Below are 19,522 nucleotides of genomic sequence, written 5' to 3'. Positions count from 1 at the left end.
TAGTGTAATGTAACTTAATTTTCTATCAGTCCTGTGTTTTTGTCACTTACACAGCATACTGTGTTAAATTACTGCCCTACCTACCATCCACGACTCATATCTGCCAGCCTGTCTGCCAGGCCCAAGTAGCCAATTAGTGGCACCAATCACAATTCTTGTAACAGTAATAAAAAAAAAAAAAACCATAATTTTTTGGACTGCAAATATTCAGTCTCCTAGGGCCATTGAATTTCATTTTTTCATTTTTGGCTTTGGGTGCGGCTATTCATGCAGGCCATATAGAGCTGACAACATTCGGTGTCGTATCAGCTATTAAACTAATAAGAACAGTACTACCAAAATACAGCCAATGAAGGGCCTTAGGAAGACTGGGCCAAGGTTGGATTGTAGTATTTGGTTAGGCTAATCATGATGGCCATGTAGACCACCACCACCGAGAGTCCTGGAAGTAACAGGGATGATGAGATGAAAGAGCTAAGAATATTAGAACTTGAAACAACAGAGTTAGCCATGGGTGTTAGTGCAAAACCGCTTGGCTTTTTTTTGCCTTTAGGTGCGGCTATTCATGCAGGCCATATAGAGCTGACAACATTCGGTGTCGTATCAGCTATTAAACTAATAAGAACAGTACTACCAAAATACAGCCAATGAAGGGCCTTAGGAAGACTGAGCCAAGGTTGGATTGTAGTATTTGGTTAGGCTAATCATGATGGCCATGTAGACCACCATGTAGTAATAAGAACAGTACTACCAAAATACAGCCAATGAAGGGCCTTAGGAAGACTGAGCCAAGGTTGGATTGTAGTATTTGGTTAGGCTAATCATGATGGCCATGTAGACCACCACCACCGAGAGTCCTGGAAGTAACATGGATGATGAGATAAAAGTGCTAAGAATAGTACTACTTGAAACAACAGAGTTAGCCATGGGTGTTAATCCAAGACCGCTTGGATTTATTTTTGTATTGGGTGCAGCTAATCATGCAGGCCATATAGAGCTGACAACATTCAGTGTTGTATCAGCTATAAAAATAATAAGAACTGTACTATCAAAATACAGTCAATGACGGGCCTATGAATACTGAGCAAAGGTTGGATTGTAGTATTTTGTTCGGCTAATCATGATGGCCATGTAGACCGCCCGTAACATGGATGAAAGTGCTAAGAATAGTACTAATTGAAACAACAGAGTTAGCCATGGGTGTTAGTCTAAGACCACTCGGCTTTTTTTTGGGTTTGGGTGCAGCTAATCATGAAGGACAGATAGACCTGCCACCATTTGGTGTTGTAACAGGTATGAAAATGCAAAGAACAGTACTACATAACACAACCTACTTACCATGGGTCCCAGAACATATGTTTGGTTGTTATATTTTGTAAGGGTAATCATGCAGGCCATATAGACCTCCACCGATAGGGTGAGTATGAGTAACAGCTATTAAAATGCGAAGGACATTACTAATTAACACAACATAGTTACCATGGGTCGCAGACCAAGAGCAGATGTCTTATTATTATATTTTGTATGGGTAATCATCCAGGCCGTATAGACCTCACCAAATAGGGGGAGTTACAGAGATTAAAGTGCTAAGAATGGTAGTACTTAAAACACAACCTCGTTAAAATAGGTAGCAGACCACATGTCTTATTATTATAATTTTTCAGGGTAATCTGGCAGGCCATATAGAACTCCCCCGATAGGGGGGGGGGGGACAGGGATTAAAGTGCTAAGAAAAGTACTAATTGACACAAGCTAGTTGGGTCCAAGAACGCATGTTTGATTATTAGAATTTATTAGGGTAATTATATATCTAACAAATCTATCTATTTCTCTTCTATCGATTCTATCTAACTATCAATCTATGTATATCTATCTATCCTATCTATCACTATCAATCTATCTTCTGTCCGGGATGTTTTGAGACAGCCACTTTGGGAATGTTAGTTGATTTAGACCCATTATGGCTTAAAAGCAGACTCTGCATCAACTATGTAATTTTCCATGGGAGTTTTGCCAGGGATCCCCCTCCAGCATGCAACAGTCCAGGTGTTAGTACCCTTGAAACAACTTTTCCATCACTATTGTGGCCAGAAAGAGTCCTTGTAGGTTTTAAAGTTCGCCTGCCTATTGAATTCAATGGCGGTTCGCGCGGTTCTCACGTTCGCGAACAATATCGGAAGTTCGAGTCCGCGGTTCGCGAACCGAAAATTTTAGGTTCGCGACATCACTAGGTGTAAATTGTCTCTTTAACTACAAAGCAGAAGAGCAGGCAGCATTAGTAGAAATAGCAGAACACTAGGTGGCCTGTGAGTGGAGTGGGTCTTCCCTGCTATAACACTCACCAGTGCCTTTGTTACTGCTAAATCCCCTGTTATTCTATACCTGGTTCATTTTTTCTTTTTACAGAAAGCTGTGGGAAGTGTTTAGAGGAATTGCTGATATGTAGTTTCTTAAAAAGTTGAAGGCCTAGATAATCTTCATATCACACACTCCCTTCTGCTGTTTCTTCAAATGGAGACCCCAATATTGATCTTCTATTTTGATGCTAACACGTGTTCCCATTCAGTAATGCAACACATTCACCTACAGTATTATACATGCAAAATACTTTTGCCAAAGTGCTAGTGAAAAGAGCAATTTAAAAATGAATTAAAACTGCAATTCAAAAATGTTAACTCAGGGCAGGGGTGGACTGGGCTGAAGAGCAGGGAGGCAAATGCTGCTGCTGTGAATGATGAAATTAGGGCCAGCTCTGATACAGAGGGCACAGCATGATTAAGAATCTGTGTGGTTCCAAACGTTGCATTTTTATGCTTTTGAACTAACCAAATAAAATTCTAAATTATATGGTGTGGCTGCTTTTTGGGCTTTTTTTTACAGACGGCACAGCACCCAGCACATAGTTCATATTTTATTCCTTTCTACTGAAGCACAATTGCAGTGGTGCTGCGTCCACCAATGCTGTTGCTGACCTCAGGGCTGACATGTGATTGGGGCTGTGAGAGAATTGCATACAGCCCCATGTTCTTACTGGCTCTGTTTGCACTTAGCAACTGTTTGTTCTTTAAAGAGCGGCATACTTTAGCATTTTCAGATTTTTTGGTGTCTAAACCTGTGTGTGCAGATAAAAGAGCACTCTCACCACAATAGCAACTGCTAGGGTGCCAACGGTTGAACATAGCAGGTAGAAGACGGCACTCACTGGTCTTTTTTCAAGTGTACATTTAATAGAACATCCAACTGGTGATTAGGAGGATACTAAAGGTAAACTGCATTATTTTGCTTCAATCATTCATATATACGTTTATACGTTATTTTATGTACCCCACACATCTGCATATGATTGCGGGTTTACCCCCTGTGTGTTGCTGTTTGCTCTGTTTTGGGATACGGGTATGTTGGTCCGTTTAACATGTGGATAACTATATGTTTCCTATATAGCACATTTAATGTTTTTCACTTGAATCGATATCAATGTAATTTTTGCAAAAGTTTTGCTTGACTTAACTAAGTTGTGTTTCTTATGGATGAGCTATATTTTAAACCCAACAGTCATCTGTGGACAAGTAATTTGTGTTTTGATTTAAACATAATTTTTATTTTATCTTTATTTCTCTATTGTATTTTTGTATTTTTATTTCTGTATTTGGTGTTATTGACCTTGCATTTAACAAGAGGGATGCTAGTCCTATGGTTACACAAGTGTTCTATCACATTATCCTGCATATACTTTGTGGGTCATATTATTTACACATTTTTTATTTATTAGAGAAATGCAGTATATGTATATATGCTCTGACATGATTGTGTTTATTTTATATTCATTTTATGTTTATTGATTGACATTATGTGTTTTGGATTATTGCCATGACTATGGTTTTGTCGCACTTTTCACTTCACTGGGAGGGGCCTATATTGTTAAATGGATTCTTGTATTTTGTGTTTGCTTGTCTGAGGAAGGGGAGTGTCCCCCACGAAACGTTATGCTTTTCTATTAAAAGTACACTTGAAAAAAGACCAGTGAGTGCCGTCTTCTACTTGATATATATATATACTGAAATATAACAACATTTCAGAGAGGCAGGGTTTTTTAACTTTGTTCTTGCCAGTTGCCAATCCTTTCCTGCCTCAGACTTAGAGTTATGTGTAGAAATCCCTTTAATCCCTACACCGCGCTGGAGGGCGGTAAAGCTGCACCATATAATACTGTTCTGCAGAGTATTCTACCATATGAAGAGACTGGGGCACTGTGTGGGCAAGGGAGATGCTAATATTTCAGCCAGTTGATCCTCCAAGAAGAATATGAGGTATACAGAAGTAGGGGACATATATAACATCATTATATTAGTCTGAGCTGAACCACAAAAGATCATAAGACACAGAGGGAATGTGTGGTAAGTATGGTTTATTTCATTGGAAAAATAAAAAAGATGCCAAAAAAGGAGCAGTCAGATAAGCAAATATTTATATTCCATGTTTATATAATGTAGGCATTATTAATCTGGCTAAGCTGATATAGTTTCATTGCAACCAAGCCAGTACTTTGCAATAGATCGTGGGTAACGTGGATAAACCTTGTCTACACTTTTTCTTTGAAGATTGACTCTGTAATATTTATCTGAGGGAACAAAAACAGAAACCAGAGAAATATATTAGCCTTGATCAGCCATGCTACAAATAACCAGATCTCAAAACAAGACATAACTCAAAGTCAACTATTTTGTGTTCATCATTGCAATATAACATGTATTATGGATGGGCTTTATTATTTTATGTGGTGCATAATAGATGACAATGGTAATTCATGTTTCTGTGTTAATCTATACGCATTATAGAATTTAGAAAATGTTTCTGTGCAATAGTGCAACAATACCAAGGTAAGTCAAAAGAGTAGAAATGCATAATCAACACATGAATAATAAAAAGCAATTACACTTTATCTGAAATTCAAATGAGTAGATTTTAAAGGTACTTCCATTTCCCTGCTTTTGTATCATGTGGCAGCCATCAGCCAATCAAAATCCCATGTGCATATACACTCTTGCACATGCACAGTAGGAGCTGGTGCCTCAGGAAGAGTGCATATAAAAATATTGAGCACATTTTTAAAATGGAATTAAATTGGATTTTTTTTTTTAATTTCATGCTCTATCTGAATCACAAACGTTTATTTTTTTTATTTTAGTATCCCTTTAATATTCAGTAACTGCACACGATGCAAGTAATAAACTCAGGAGGATGTTAATAATGTGTTTACATAGAATCTAAAAATATAACACTATTTACATGGAGCATGTGTTTAAAGGGACACTGAACCCAAATTTTTTCTTTCGTGATTCAGATAGAGCATGCAATTTTAAACAACTTTCTAATTTACTCCTATTATCAATTTTCTTCGTTCTCTTGCTTTCTTTATTTGAAAAGAATGCATTTAATCTATTTTTTTGTTCAGAACCATGGAAAGCACTTGTTTATTGGTGGGTGAATTTACCCACCAATCAGCAACAACAACACAGTGTGTTCACCAAAAATGGGCCGGCATCTAAACTTACATTCTTGCATTTCAAATAAAGATACCAAGAGAATGAAAAGAATTTGATAATAGGAGTAAATTAGAAAGTTGCTTAAAATTGCATGCTCTATCTCAGTGTTTTTCAACCAGTGTGCCGTGGCACACTAGTGTGCCGTGAGAGATCCTCAGGTGTGCCACGGCAGACTGACAACAGTGTGACATATTTTTTAAACTTTGCTTGTTTTTTACTCCCAGTGCAGGGGTAGTTTGTAGGAGGCATGGCATAACAGCACAATACATACAGTATGTGTGTGTTTGTGTGTATGTGCATATATATATGCTGTATTAGGCTACAATGTGTTATTTTTTTTAAATTTTGGGATGGTGGTGTGCCACAGGATTTTTAAATGTAAAAAAGTGTGCCACGGCAAAAAAAAGGTTAAAAATCACTACTCTATCTGAATCACGATAGAAAAAATTTGGGTTCAGTGTCCCTTTAAGGGCAATTGTACTCAAAAATGTTCCATTATCCATATGAAAACAATTAAAAATAAAAAATGTGAATATTTTGAGGCATGAATAAACATGAGAAAAAGGCTTTATAAATGCAAACTAATATACTAGTATCAGCTGTGCACTTTTTACTAATTATTATTGATTTTTAGGTACATTAGCAGGAAGTACCAATCAACCAATGGATATATATATATATATATATATATATATATATATATATATATATATATATATATATATATATATACACACACATACACACATATATACACATGCATATACATATATACACTTTGGAGTCCTTTCCACTCAAATACCTTCAAACTTCAAAAAGCATTTTTTTCAATTTTAATATTCTATAATGTGTTTTGTGTATTTTCTGTAAATATTTAACACTCCAATGTTCTTCACATAGTAAAAATGTTCTTAGTATTTTTAAATATATATATGTATGTATATATATATATATATATATATAAATAAAAAGAACATTATCTTCTATATAAAGAACATTGAAATCTAAAATAATCTTAATTACCTTTGGGTTTAGCACACATGAAGAATTTTTCAACTACTTTCATGTTTTGCACACATGCATGTGTGCTAAATCCGACAGGAGTTATATTAAGGTGCATACTTAGGGTGACCATATTGCCGCTTTAAAAAGGGACACATATGAAAAATACATATGTCAGGGTTCTTATACAGAACATTTCTTTAAACAGTCCTTGGGAAAAGCCCTGACATATATATTTTTCATATGTTTCTTTTTTTAAAGCGGCAATATGGTCACCCTATGCATAATTTATATATTTCATATAAAATATTTAAACAAATATTATTTTTAATTATTATAAAATGCACTAAAATATTATAATGATTTATTATAATTTTTAAGAACCTCTATAATAATTTTTATTTTTATTAACAATATTTTTGAGTATTTTATATAAATAAATACATTATGCACCCAAATATAACTCCTGCCGGGTTTAGCGCACATGCATATGCGCATAAACCATCAGGAGTAAAGGTAGTTATGAATACTTTAAAGTTCTTCACATAGAAGATAATGTTCTTTTTATTTTTAATTTTTATATTTAAAAAAATAAATACATATATATATATATATATATATATATATATATATATATATATATATATATATATATATATATATATGTATATACAGTAAACAGTGCTCAAAATTTCCACTAGCCAACTAGTCATTGACGTGTGGAAATTTAACTGTGGCGAGTGAAAGTTAGTAAGTGAATGTCTACAAATATTATTTAAAGGGATATTTTATATCCATGAAAGTGTCAGGATATGTTATTTCTCTAGGGCTATAGGGACCCCATTAGTGCTTAGACTGTTACTTCTGAGAGGGTATATAGGGGCAGAGAGAGATTGGAGAGGAAAAGGGAAAAATGAGAAAAGGCTAGCGTTAAGAAAGTGTGGGGGGGGGGAAGAGTGAAGAGAGAAGAGAGAGTGTAAAGATAATATATGGCCTGAGAGAGGGGAGTAAAAAGAAAGATTGATTGAAGAGAGGAAGGGAGGGGAGAAAGATAGATGAGAGATGATAATTATAAAAAAAATTCCAGGTCTGCTATGAACTCACATTAATGTCAAGACTCTCTGCTTTCTCTTCTTTTTCTGTCCAGCTGTTGTCTTCCCCAGAACCTTACTTGATGTTGCTAACTGCTATCTACTTATTTTTGTAAATATATTACTATATGTAGCATTATTTAATTTATGATATGAAACAAAAAGAATATTAAAAAATTACTGCACAATAAGGTGTTTCAAATTGACTAAACATATGCAAAGAGGGGGGTTAGTGGGTGTGGTGTGGGTGGGTAGTGGGTGGGATCAAAAGTGTTGAGTAACATTTAGAGCTCGCTAGTAGCTTAGGGCTTGAAATTTTGAGCTCTGCTAGTAAATATCTATCTATCTATCTATCTATCTATCTATCTATCTATCTATATATATATATATATATATATGTGTATATTCATATATATATACTGTATATACAGGTATATATATATATATATATTTAAAAAAAGAAAGAACATTTTTCTTCTACGTGAAGAACATTGGAATGTAAAATATGACTAACTACCTTTAGGTTTAGCGTTATAGGTCTCGTACCGAGAGTGATAAGTGTTAGGATTTTTTTTTTTTTTTTTAAAGCGCCTCCATTATATATTATGGGGCGAATGTATCACCATATCCAAAGTCCTAAAGTTAGCACGCTTCAGGTTTTGTTCGCAAGCAAACAATTTACTTTCAACTTGTAATGCGCTCGATATCCCGCACATGTTAAAAGTTTACTTCCAGCAGTAATTGCACGCCACTTTTAATCTGGCCCACTGTGTTTATTGTCAGCCAGTGAACATTAGTAGGAATTACACAGTTTATACAGCTAGCTGTATTAGTTTACAATGAAATCGCTATGTGTTCTCAATTTTTCATGTAAGAAAATTATAATAATATGCAACATTAGATGCTGATCCTTAATATGGATGAAATGTTTTTTTTTAGTAGATTGCTCCTTTTAAAATATCCCTTCATTTTTAAACATGAAGTACATTACACTTTAATATAGTATGACAATATCTTATGTTTATAAGAACCTCTGTGTATCTGAATATCAGATTAACTTATTGTGGATAAATAACATAAGAAAGTGTTATATTTACAGTTGTGAATGTTCGGTATTGCAAGTCTAATAGCTTTTGCAGGTTTTATGATATCACATACCCTTTTTGAAGAAGTATACATTCTGGACGGGCTTGCAAAGTGATGTGATGGACCATGGTACCCAGTCAGGATCACTCTCTATATCATCATCATCATCTAGCAACATATCGATAATGGTAGTCTTCCTCATACGATTCTGGCGACGACGAGACTTTCTCCTCTTACTACGACGTAAGGGAGATTTTTTCTGTTGGGGGACATATATGCGGCCAGGGAGCACAGCATCCACTCCACTGGGAACCCCCTTCCAATCTCTACTGATGTATAGGGGACCTTTGGTGACACCTTATAGGCAGAACAAAAATGTATTTTAGAATTTCAAAAGTCAAATATTAGGCATAGTGTTTTTTTATGGTGGATGAAGGATATCTCAAATGTGATAGATGTTTTTCTATATTATTTAAAACTTAAAGAATGGTGCACTTATGATCTGAAAAAAAATCTGAATGTGGTCTTCTCATTTAGAAGTAGGATAGAAACTGTTTGATATGGGCATATGCTTAGGCCACATTAACTAATAACGTGCAAAAAATGTGTGAAATATAATAAACATCTCACAATTTTATGATTTTTTTGTTGTTCTTCAATAAATCAAAATGCTAGTGGAGTGTGAACATTTTTTGAATACATTAACATAAAGTTTGCTGCATATGTTTTTTCTATAGCCATATTTTCACTACCACTTTTTATGTGGTGCATATGTCATTTGGTTCTGGGTTATTCTGGAGACCCCAATCTAGGATTAACATACAGCAACCAACAGTAAAGAAATGTAATAATACAATAGTGACAATATATTGATAGTAATTTTCCAGAGGAAAAATGGCCCCAGTTTCAAAATCTGTAGAATGTCTCTTGAATCAATAGGTTTTAAGTTTGGTGACAGATGCCTCTCTCTCTGTGTATCACGGCCTATCAAATGCAGCTTATGCACAATAATTGTGTGCCCTTGATAAGCTACAGTGCTAAAATTATTGGAAAGGTTGTATCGCAATGTTCCCTCCCCCGGCAACCCGGCATTGAAAAAGTTAATATTGGAACCACACATTGCAGTCTGTAGTGTTTGCTAATTGCTCTAATTATGAATTGATTAGCTTAGATCTATATTTAGATATAAGATAAAGGGATTCTGTGGAGCCACAGGACAAAAGATTACAAGTATTCTGAAGGGATTTTACTTCTAAGAAATTTACAATTCTGTCAGTTTGCAGTTTCATTAGCTCGAGATATGTAATATGTCTGATAGATCTTACCAACATATTATATGGCTATAAGAATCCAAACATTCGGTTCCTAAGGAATAATTTATACTATAAACTGATTTTTTTAGTGTATTTAAATTAAGAGCTAAATTTTACATTTTAAATTTCAAAAATTCAAATGATAAATTTTGTGTTTTTTTATTTCATTCTTTTATTCAATTCTTCATTTCTTTTAATTTTACATGTTTATAAAAGTTAACTAAATAATAATTTGATTCATTTCTTAATAGTGCACTGTGCTTACTTTTATTTTTTTTAAATTTTTAACCTTGTGCTATCTGATTTTCGCTATTTAATTATTAATATATTAATACATTGCTACTATAATATAATACATTTGGATGGCCAAATGAAAATGGATATAATATATTATTTTAAATGGTCCAAAATATATGTGAATTTTACCTGGTGAGTTCAGATTAGAGATTTTTTGAACCGTGTGGAATTTAGATTTTTAAAAAAAAAAAAAATATTTTTATTGAGACAAACAAGAGAGAATAAAGTAATACAACTCCACATGGATATGTGCATAGAAATTACAAACATAAAAAGGTATACAATAAGTCTTAGACAAGGATGTAATAATTATCATCTTATACTGAACACATACATAGTTCTTCATTTACTGGTGAGTATAGAGGTGGAGTTTCTCGGGAGTAAATACAGGGTCTCTTTTTTAGTGTTATGAGGAGCATTACGAATATAAGTTGACAGAGTTATATCCCTATGTCGTGAGGGGTTAGGCCAGGAAGACCACTCCCTGTAAACTGAAGTAGATACAGAATGATGATACAGTGAGAAATCAGCAAGTCCACTTGTGGTGAGGGGAATATTTATCAGATAGCTGACTTGGGATTTCGGACTATTTAAGAGATCTGTAGAGATGGAGGGATAAAACTAATTAGAATACTTGTGAGAGAAGGAAAAGATTACAGCGGACAAGAGCTGCTTGGATTAAAGAAAAATGGGTATAGGACCCAGTATAAGGGGGGGGGAGGCGGAGCTATAATAGATTGCTCTACATAAAATGTAGCTGGTAGAAAAAGGGAGAGGATGAACCTGGTAAGTACTCTGGATATGTGTTTGGAGTGAAAGGAGCGGGAGAGGGAAACTTGCTGGCACATGGCTAAATATTCTTTCATCTCAGCTATGGTGGAGTTGCAGATACTTATAGATAAGGAGTAGCATGTATATTCAGCAATAACCAAATATCTAGGAAGACAAATATTAAACAGACAGATATCAGTTAGGTGCAGTTTTCACATGTTAACAAGAAAGGAGTAATAAGTATTATATATATCCTGCTATAGTGTACTACATACATTTGTGAACATAACTGGTAGACAGACTATCTTGTTGTAAATTTATAAAAAGCAGCAAGCTCCTCTCTTATTAATGGCATTCACAGAAATGATCAAACTTAACTATCTAAAGTTCTCAGAACACAGAGTAAAATTATATAGAGCAATATTTAGAGGAGGCAAAACAAGTTATTAAATATGAAAATAGAGTGATGGAGTGTTGTAATATCTCAAACTAACGTTCAACTTGATAGCAATTATGGAACATGACAGATAATGTTAACTATACACAGTGACCCCTAGTATAAACTTAGGTAATTTCATTCATATCTATGAAGTCTGAAAAGGTCCTACCGGCCTGATCAGTTTGTTAAATGAGTAGAGCAAATAGGGCCAAATATACCTTAATATCTTTAGCAGTGTACATTGTTTGAGAGTATGGATATGAGTATGATACAAGCTATGCGCTTTACTAGTTAGGGTAAGGTGGCAATATATAAACATTCAAACAACATTACCAAACATATGGCACCAGAATGTATAGGACAATTAGGTAATAGCTCAAGGGAGACAAACATATTAAAATACTAATTGGATATTTAAACTCAATTGCTTATATAAGAGAAAGCTAAGGTAGCAAGCAACTTAATCATGTCGCTTCCATAAGAGGTGTGATACAACAGGTATCATAAAAAGATTAAAAGTAAGGGGCATTAATATTGAACGAGGCTGCTTTCTGAAAGGTTATTATGTCAGCAGAGCCCTAAAGATCAGCCTATGCGTAGTCCCTTATTATTAACTCTGTATAGAAGACACATAAGACTAATGCTGAAATTACTGTCCTTTTACAAAATATATGAAAACGCACCTAATACTTAAGCGTCCACATAACAAGGGATTAAATTTAACAGGAGAATCCTTTGTGATGGTGCTAGAGTCCCCAGTTTCTGCCCTATGCGTCTGGAATATAAACAATAGCACTCTCCTCCGGAGTCAACTTGGTTATTCGACCATCTCTTAAGAGCTTGTATGGCATCTTATCTGAGAAATCCACATGTCCTGTAGCGCTGCATACAATCTGCGCTTAAGTCTTTATGGGCTAAACTAATGCTAAATAAAGTTAGCCTTATGTACTTTAGGTCTCATAAGGGGTATACAGGGATGATCTATAACTAAACAGTTGGCCACTTACGTATTGTCCTAAGAAAAGAGAAACATGCCTTAAAAGTATCTAAAACAGATCATGTCATAAGCACAATCTGGTTGATCATCTGGTTGAGCCCTTGGGTCCGTCCCGTGGTGTTAGAGGTGTCAGCCAATGCCTTCTCTGATGTAGGGCCTGTGAATATTAGGACAGCCAGACCAGTCTAGAATTCCTCTCAGCTGGATATTGTGGCATTGTGTAGCCAAGTCGATCAAGTCCCAACTGTGAGGAACTAGTGTCTCTGCAGATACGGACCTTCGTGTTGTCTTGCTTTTGGCCCCAATACCGTTATAACGAGCATTCCATCTAACTCTCTTCCGCTGAGATCGTTTGCTGTTAGTGGTCCGCCAGGCTGGGACTTTTGCTGGGTTGATCTTCTGTGTCCGTGAGTAGCTCCGATCATGCTCCCGGAGCGCAGCCGCTTTCTTTTTATTTATATTGAGGGCCGTGTTTGGGATAGGTAGATGCGTGCCTGGGGCCCTTAGCATAAACAACATACAAGCCTCTGGGTCGCCATTATCTAGCAACTGCCCGTATCGACTGTCAGGCGTTTTCGTAGGGGCTTGCATACACAGTCCAGTAGCTGCATCTCTCCGTTTGGCAGATAGTTCCCCTATAGTGTCGGAAGATATGCTCTGTAAAGGAGGGTGATCAACCGGGCTTCATGGTTTCGTAATCTATGTCTGGCCGGGTAGGAATATATACAGCTTGTGAAGGACGACCTCCAGGTCCTTTTTTAAGTCCCTGAAATGGTCGTCTAGGAGTTGTGTCACTTCAGATTCCCATCTATTCAGACTCTCCATTATGCTCCAAGTGATCAGTCGACAACGTTGTCACCAGGAAATTAGTAGGAAAGAGCATCCATGAGCCAAGATGGCAACTCACGCCTCTGCTGTATGCTATGCAAAGTAGGCTTCAGGGTCTTTTCCTGCCGTGTTAACGCTCCATATGTATACCGGTACGGAATAAGCATCAGTGCTATCTGAGCTATCTACGAGGGTTGCAGAATAGCGTGATTTTCATGCAAATAATGCCTTTCTCATGAAAGGCATTCAGGAGCTCTTGCTATGTGCGACTGATCACTTCAACAGTTGGCTCCGCCCCCGGAATTTAGATTTTAATCTCAGTTGATACCTGTATATATTCAGCCACCAAGTGGCTCCACAGAATCCCTTTACCTTATATCTAAATATAGATCTAAGCTAATCAATTCAAAATTACTGTTAGAAGGTATCTTAAGGAGATATACCTATCTGCAGGCATTATATAAGGTATACATATTAGCGCTGGTACACAACCCCTATTTCTAATTGGTCTAATTAACAGTTTCACTGCTGAGCCCCTCCCAATCCTGTCATCAGGCGTCCCTAACAGGCCAGATTTTCAGGATTACCTAGGGTGAGAGCAGGTAAAATAACAATCGGCTAGATTACGAGTTGTGCATTAGACTTAAAAAGCAGGGTTGACAGGTCCCAACACTGCTTTTTAGCGCCCGCTGGTACAGGTGTACCGCTCACTTTTTGGCCAGACTCAGAAATACCGCAAATCCACTTACGTCAATTGCGTATCCTCTTTTTTCAATGGGACTTGCATAGCGCCGGTATTACGAGTCTGACAAAAAGTGAGCAGTAGACCCTCTCCTGTCAAGCCTGGTACTGCATTTTAAAGTTAGTAGTTAAGAGTTTTACACTACAACGCCGTAGCATAAAACTCTTAACTAAAGTGCTAAAAAGTATACTAACACCCATAAACTACCTATTAACCCCTAAACCGAGGCCCTCCCACATCGAAAACACTAAAATAAAATTTTTAACCCCTAATCTGCCGAACCAGACATCGCTGCCACTATAATAAATATATTAACCCCTAAACCGCCGTACTCCCGCCTCGCAAACATTAGTTAAATATTATTAACCCCTAATCTGCCGTCCCTAACATCGCCGACACCTACCTACATTTATTAACCCCTAATCTGCCGTCCCCAATGTCGCCGCCACTATATATATATATATTTTTTTTTTTATAATCTTTATTGAGGTTCTCATAAGAACAAACAAACAAGCATCATCAGCATGCTATAAGACATAACACTACAAAACAACAATTTGCAGTATGTATTCAAAATAAACATAAACTTTAACAATCTATGGTACAAGCAATATACAGAGGTGCTAGATGAAATAAACACAATATTGAGATAACACAATACTCTGTAATGGATGAACTAAGAACTGATACGCTCCTTTAGATCAGACCGCAGCCTTCTTGCAGTCTCTCCTTGGTGACTGTATATAGATAGATAGTGGTGATAGATGGCAAAGGTCTATTGGGTGATTTTCTCTAGTAAATGAAGAGAAAGAGGTCCATAAGATGTATCTGTTCAGCTGGAATGGGGTGTAACATCAGATGACAAGAGTCCACAGGATCCTAGTGTTGAATGCCCAGGGTTTCCAAATATAGGACTATAAATGAATGGAAACCCAAGTGACAAAGATATCCAATGTACAATAAAAAGATGTAGTAACTTACTCCATATATAAGAAGATTCCGGCCTGACACAGCAAAGAAAGATAATACGTTGAAACGCGTTGAGCAAATAAAACCTTTTTTACCTTACTTGAAAGACTGTCAAGATCTTTCTTTGCTGTGCCGGGCCGGAATCTTCTTATATATGGAGTAAGTTACTACATCTTTTTATTGTACATTGGATATCTTTGTCAATTGGATTTCCATTCATTTATAGTCCTATATTTGGAAACCCTGGGCATTCAACACTAGGATCCTGTGGACTCTTGTCATCTGATGTTACACCCCATTCCAGCTGAACAGATACATCTTATGGACCTTTTTCTCTTCATTTACTAGAGAAAATCACCCAATAGACCTGTGCCATCTATCACCACTATCAAACTTTAACAATCGAATCTAGCGCGGTACACACACAGCTGAATATTAAAAAGATGAACCTCAAGTTTTCTCATTTTTTTTAGGAATATTCCCCCTAAAGAGCATTGAAGACCTCTTGGGCCTGATTATTTGTATAGGAGTCGCATAGGGAAATATAATAACAGGATGTCATACTGAAGCCCAGAGAACATAATAAACTAGCAATGGGTATGCTACTATTAAGGTTGCGTTATGAGAGAGGTAAACCGCTTGGGTAGTCCTCCATAACTGGAAGGCACATTGTATGGGGGGAGGGGTGGTTATTCGCATATTGTGGGTATGCCAGGTGATTTATTTTAACTTATGAATGAATGTATGTGTCTAGCTCCGAAATCTAACTGAAGACTGAGAGTGTTATTAGGCAACATGATCTTCACCGGCTTACTCTAGCCTTCAGCCTACCTAATCAATGGCATATTTGATATGAAAGAATAAGCTTTCCCAGGTTTTCTGGGTACCAGTTAGGCGCAACAGAACAAACAGTATTTCAACACATAAAAGGGATATCATTTCAACATGGTCTAGATCCAGTCTAACTTATAATGAACAATATAGCTACTTAAAGTTTCCAATAGAAAATTGAACGTATAGGTACACATCTGATAACCAGCATTATAGAAAACAAATTGAGCAACAGATAAGTGAATAAACTAAGTAATATCAAGCCTATTATCAATGTGCTCAGTAATGTCTAATTACATGGGAGACTAATCTTATTTAGCAGGTCTGGCAGTTATAGAGGGAGAGTATAAATTTCTAACTTCGCCATTCCTGGGATCAATAATATAAACAGCGTGTCACCTATGTATTCTAACTGGAAATGATGGCACTCACTTGCACTTTGTCATTGTGAAAACTAGTAACCATCTACTCAGAACCTGTGTAAACCGTTATAGAAGTCTGCGGTATATGTAGGCATGAAGTTCATCATCCCAGCCGGGATGGGCACATAAAAAGCTTAGAAGAAGTCTATGGGAAAGCTGTCCGGTATAAAAGTTTGCGTAGGGACTGCCGTAATGCTGCCAAGTCTGTCGGCATAGATGATAGCCTGCCTTTGCTACCCGATACCCATCCTGGCCATCTGCGTCCCGATCTCAAAATGTACCTTTACAGCATGCATCTCAAGGGCGAGATGCCAGAGAGAATAAGGTAGACAGCTTTGACTGTGAGTAGGAGGGAGTTGACGTGCTGCCATCCTGAAGTGTAGAGCCATTGGAGTGGTATTGAAGGTGACCTGATGGTAAGCGGTGCTAGAAACATCAAAACACTTGAGGGTTTCCTGAGACCCGTGATCTGTGTGAGTGAGGTTTGCTCTTGTTCGACTTTTGGAAATCAATTCAGGTAATGTGGTCTCAGTGGTGTTCACCTCAGTCTTAGGATGTGTCTCCGTCTCAGCCGGTGTACAGCTAGGAGTACCTGGGGGATGCTGGGGCCCCAAAGCATCCCCCTCAGTAATGTGCACCTCAGCTGAGCCCAAAAACCTCGCCTTCGCAAGTCCACATTGCTTCTCCAGATCAATGGTACTATTTGAATTTTCTTCTAATTTCGGCAAGTATCAAGCGGGTATCCATCGTAACAACAGTACTCCCACGAGGGAGATAAAATGGCCGCCACTTGTGAGGTTTTTGGGAAAGTCTCTCAGAGCTAGTACACAATTAAGGCTCCAGCAGCCAAAACAAGCGTCCTCCAAATATCAGATGAGGCTTGAGAAAGGCAATCCACTTAAAGTAAACACTAGTAGTGGGTTAAAATCCAATCTTAGATCCTTATTAGCAAAAACTATTCCGGAGCTCTGAAAACTTGCAACCTCTCTTGTACGTTGTTGGCTCTGCCCCCCCCGCCGCCACTATATTAAAGTTATTAACCCCTAAATCTAAGTCTAACCCTAACCCCCCCTAACTTAAATATAATTTAAATAAATCTAAATAAAATAACTATCATTAACTAAATTATTCCTATTTAAAACTAAATACTTACCTATAAAATAAACCCTAAAATAGCTACAATATAACTAATAGTTACATTGTAGCTAGATTAGGGTTTATTTTTATTTTACAGGCAAGTTTGTACTTATTTTAACTAGGTAGAATAGTTATTAAATACCTGTAAAATAAAAAAATTAAGTACCTGTAAAATAAAACTTAACCTAAGTTACAATTACACCTAACACTACACTATAATTAAATTAATTCCCTAAATTAAATAAAATTATCTAAAGTACAAAAAAAAAAAACACTAAATCACAGAAAATAATAAACAAATTACAAGATTTTTAAACTAATTACACCTAATCTAATCCCCCTAACAAAATAAAAAAGCCCCCCCAAAATAAAAAAGCCCTACCCTACACTAAATTACAAATAGCCCTTAAAAGGGCCATTTGCGGGGCATTGCCCCAAAGTAATCAGCTCTTTTACCTTTTAAAAAAATTACAAATCCCTCCCCAACATTAAAACCAACCACCCACACAACCAACCCTACTCTAAAACCCACCCAATCCCCCCTTAAAAAAACCTAACACTAACCCCTTGAAGATCACCTTACCAAGAGACATCTTCATCCAACCGAGTAGAAGTGGTTCTCCAGACGGGCAGAAGTCTTCATCCAAGCCAGGCAGAAGTGGTCCTCCAGACGGACAGAAGTCTTCATCCAGACGAAATCTTCTATCTTCATCCATCCGGCGCGGAGCGGCTCCATCTTCAAGACATCCGATGTGGAGCATCCTCTTCTTCCAATGGCTATGACTGAATGAAGGTACCTTTAAGTGGCATCATCCAAGATGGCGTCCCTTCAATTCCGATTGGCTGATAGAATTCTATCAGCCAATCAGAATTAAGGTAGTAAAAATCCTATTGGCTGATTGGATCAGCCAATAGGATTGAAGTTCAATCCTATTGGCTGATCCAATCAGCTAATAGGATTGAGCTGGCATTCTATTGGCTGTTCCAATCAGCCAATAGAATGCATCAGCCAATAGGATTTTTTCTACCTTAATTCCGATTGGCTGATAGAATTCTATCAGCCAATCGGAATTGAAGGGACGCCATCTTGGATGACGTCATTTAAAGAAACCTTCATTCAGTCGTAGCCGTCGGAAGAAGAGGATGCTCCGCGTCGGATGTCTTGAAGATGGACCCACTCAGCGCCGGATGGATGAAGATAGAAGATGCCGTCTGTATGAAGACTTCTGCCCGTCTGGAGGACCAATTCTGCCCGGCTTGGATGAAGACTTCTGCCCGTCTGGGGGACCACTTCTGCCCAGTTGGATGAAGACGTCTCCCGGAAAGGTGATCTTCAAGGGGTTAATGTTTTAGAGTAGGGTTGGTTGTGTGAGTGGTTGGTTTTAATATTAGGGGGGATTTGTAATTTTTTAAAAGGTAAAAGAGCTGATTACTTTGGGGCAATGCCCCGCAAAAAGCCCTTTTAAGGGCTATTTGTAGTTTAGTGTAGGGTAGGGCTTTTTTTATTTTGGGGGGGCTTTTTAATTTTGTTAGGGGGATTAGATTAGGTGTAATTAGTTTAAAAATCTTGTAATTTGTTTATTATTTTCTGTAATTTAGTGTTTTGTTTTTTTGTACTTTAGATAATTTTATTTAATTTAGGGAATTAATTTAATTATAGTGTAGTGTAGGTGTAATTGTAACTTAAGTTAGGTTTTATTTTACAGGTACTTTTGTCTTTATTTTAGCTAGGTAGTTATTAAATAGTTAATAACTATTTAATAACTATTCTACCTAGTTAAAATAAATACAAACTTGCCTATAAAATAAAAATAAACCCTAAGTTAGCTACAATGTAACTATTAGTTATATTGTAGCTATCTTAGGGCTTATTTTATAGGTATTTAGTTTTAAATAGGAATAATTTAGTTAATGATAGTTATTTTATTTAGATTTATTTAACTTATATTTAAGTTAGGGGGGTGTTAGGGTTAGGGTTAGACTTAGATTTAGGGGTTTATCATTTTAATATAGTGGCGGGGACGTTGGGGCGGCAGATTAGGGGTTAATAAATG

The 19,522-nt window shown here is 36.6% G+C and overlaps 1 protein-coding gene across 1 annotated transcript in view; it reads right to left on the bottom strand.

Annotated features, from left to right (window-relative positions):
• Positions 1-4,385: 4,385 nt before the first annotated feature.
• VTN (vitronectin) overlaps positions 4,386-19,522 on the bottom strand; it is a 120,490-nt gene continuing 105,353 nt past the window's right edge. Inside the window, exons 7-8 of the mRNA XM_053706206.1 lie at positions 8,795-9,079; positions 4,386-4,618 (exon numbers count right to left, since the gene is read on the bottom strand). Coding sequence (XP_053562181.1) covers positions 4,506-4,618; positions 8,795-9,079 — 398 coding nt within the window. The 3' untranslated portion in view covers positions 4,386-4,505. The remainder of the gene's footprint in view (positions 4,619-8,794; positions 9,080-19,522) is intronic.

The sequence above is a fragment of the Bombina bombina genome, chromosome 3 (assembly GCF_027579735.1).
Source record: "Bombina bombina isolate aBomBom1 chromosome 3, aBomBom1.pri, whole genome shotgun sequence".
Lineage (NCBI taxonomy): Eukaryota > Metazoa > Chordata > Amphibia > Anura > Bombinatoridae > Bombina > Bombina bombina.
This window is presented reverse-complemented; position numbering and strand designations above follow the sequence as displayed.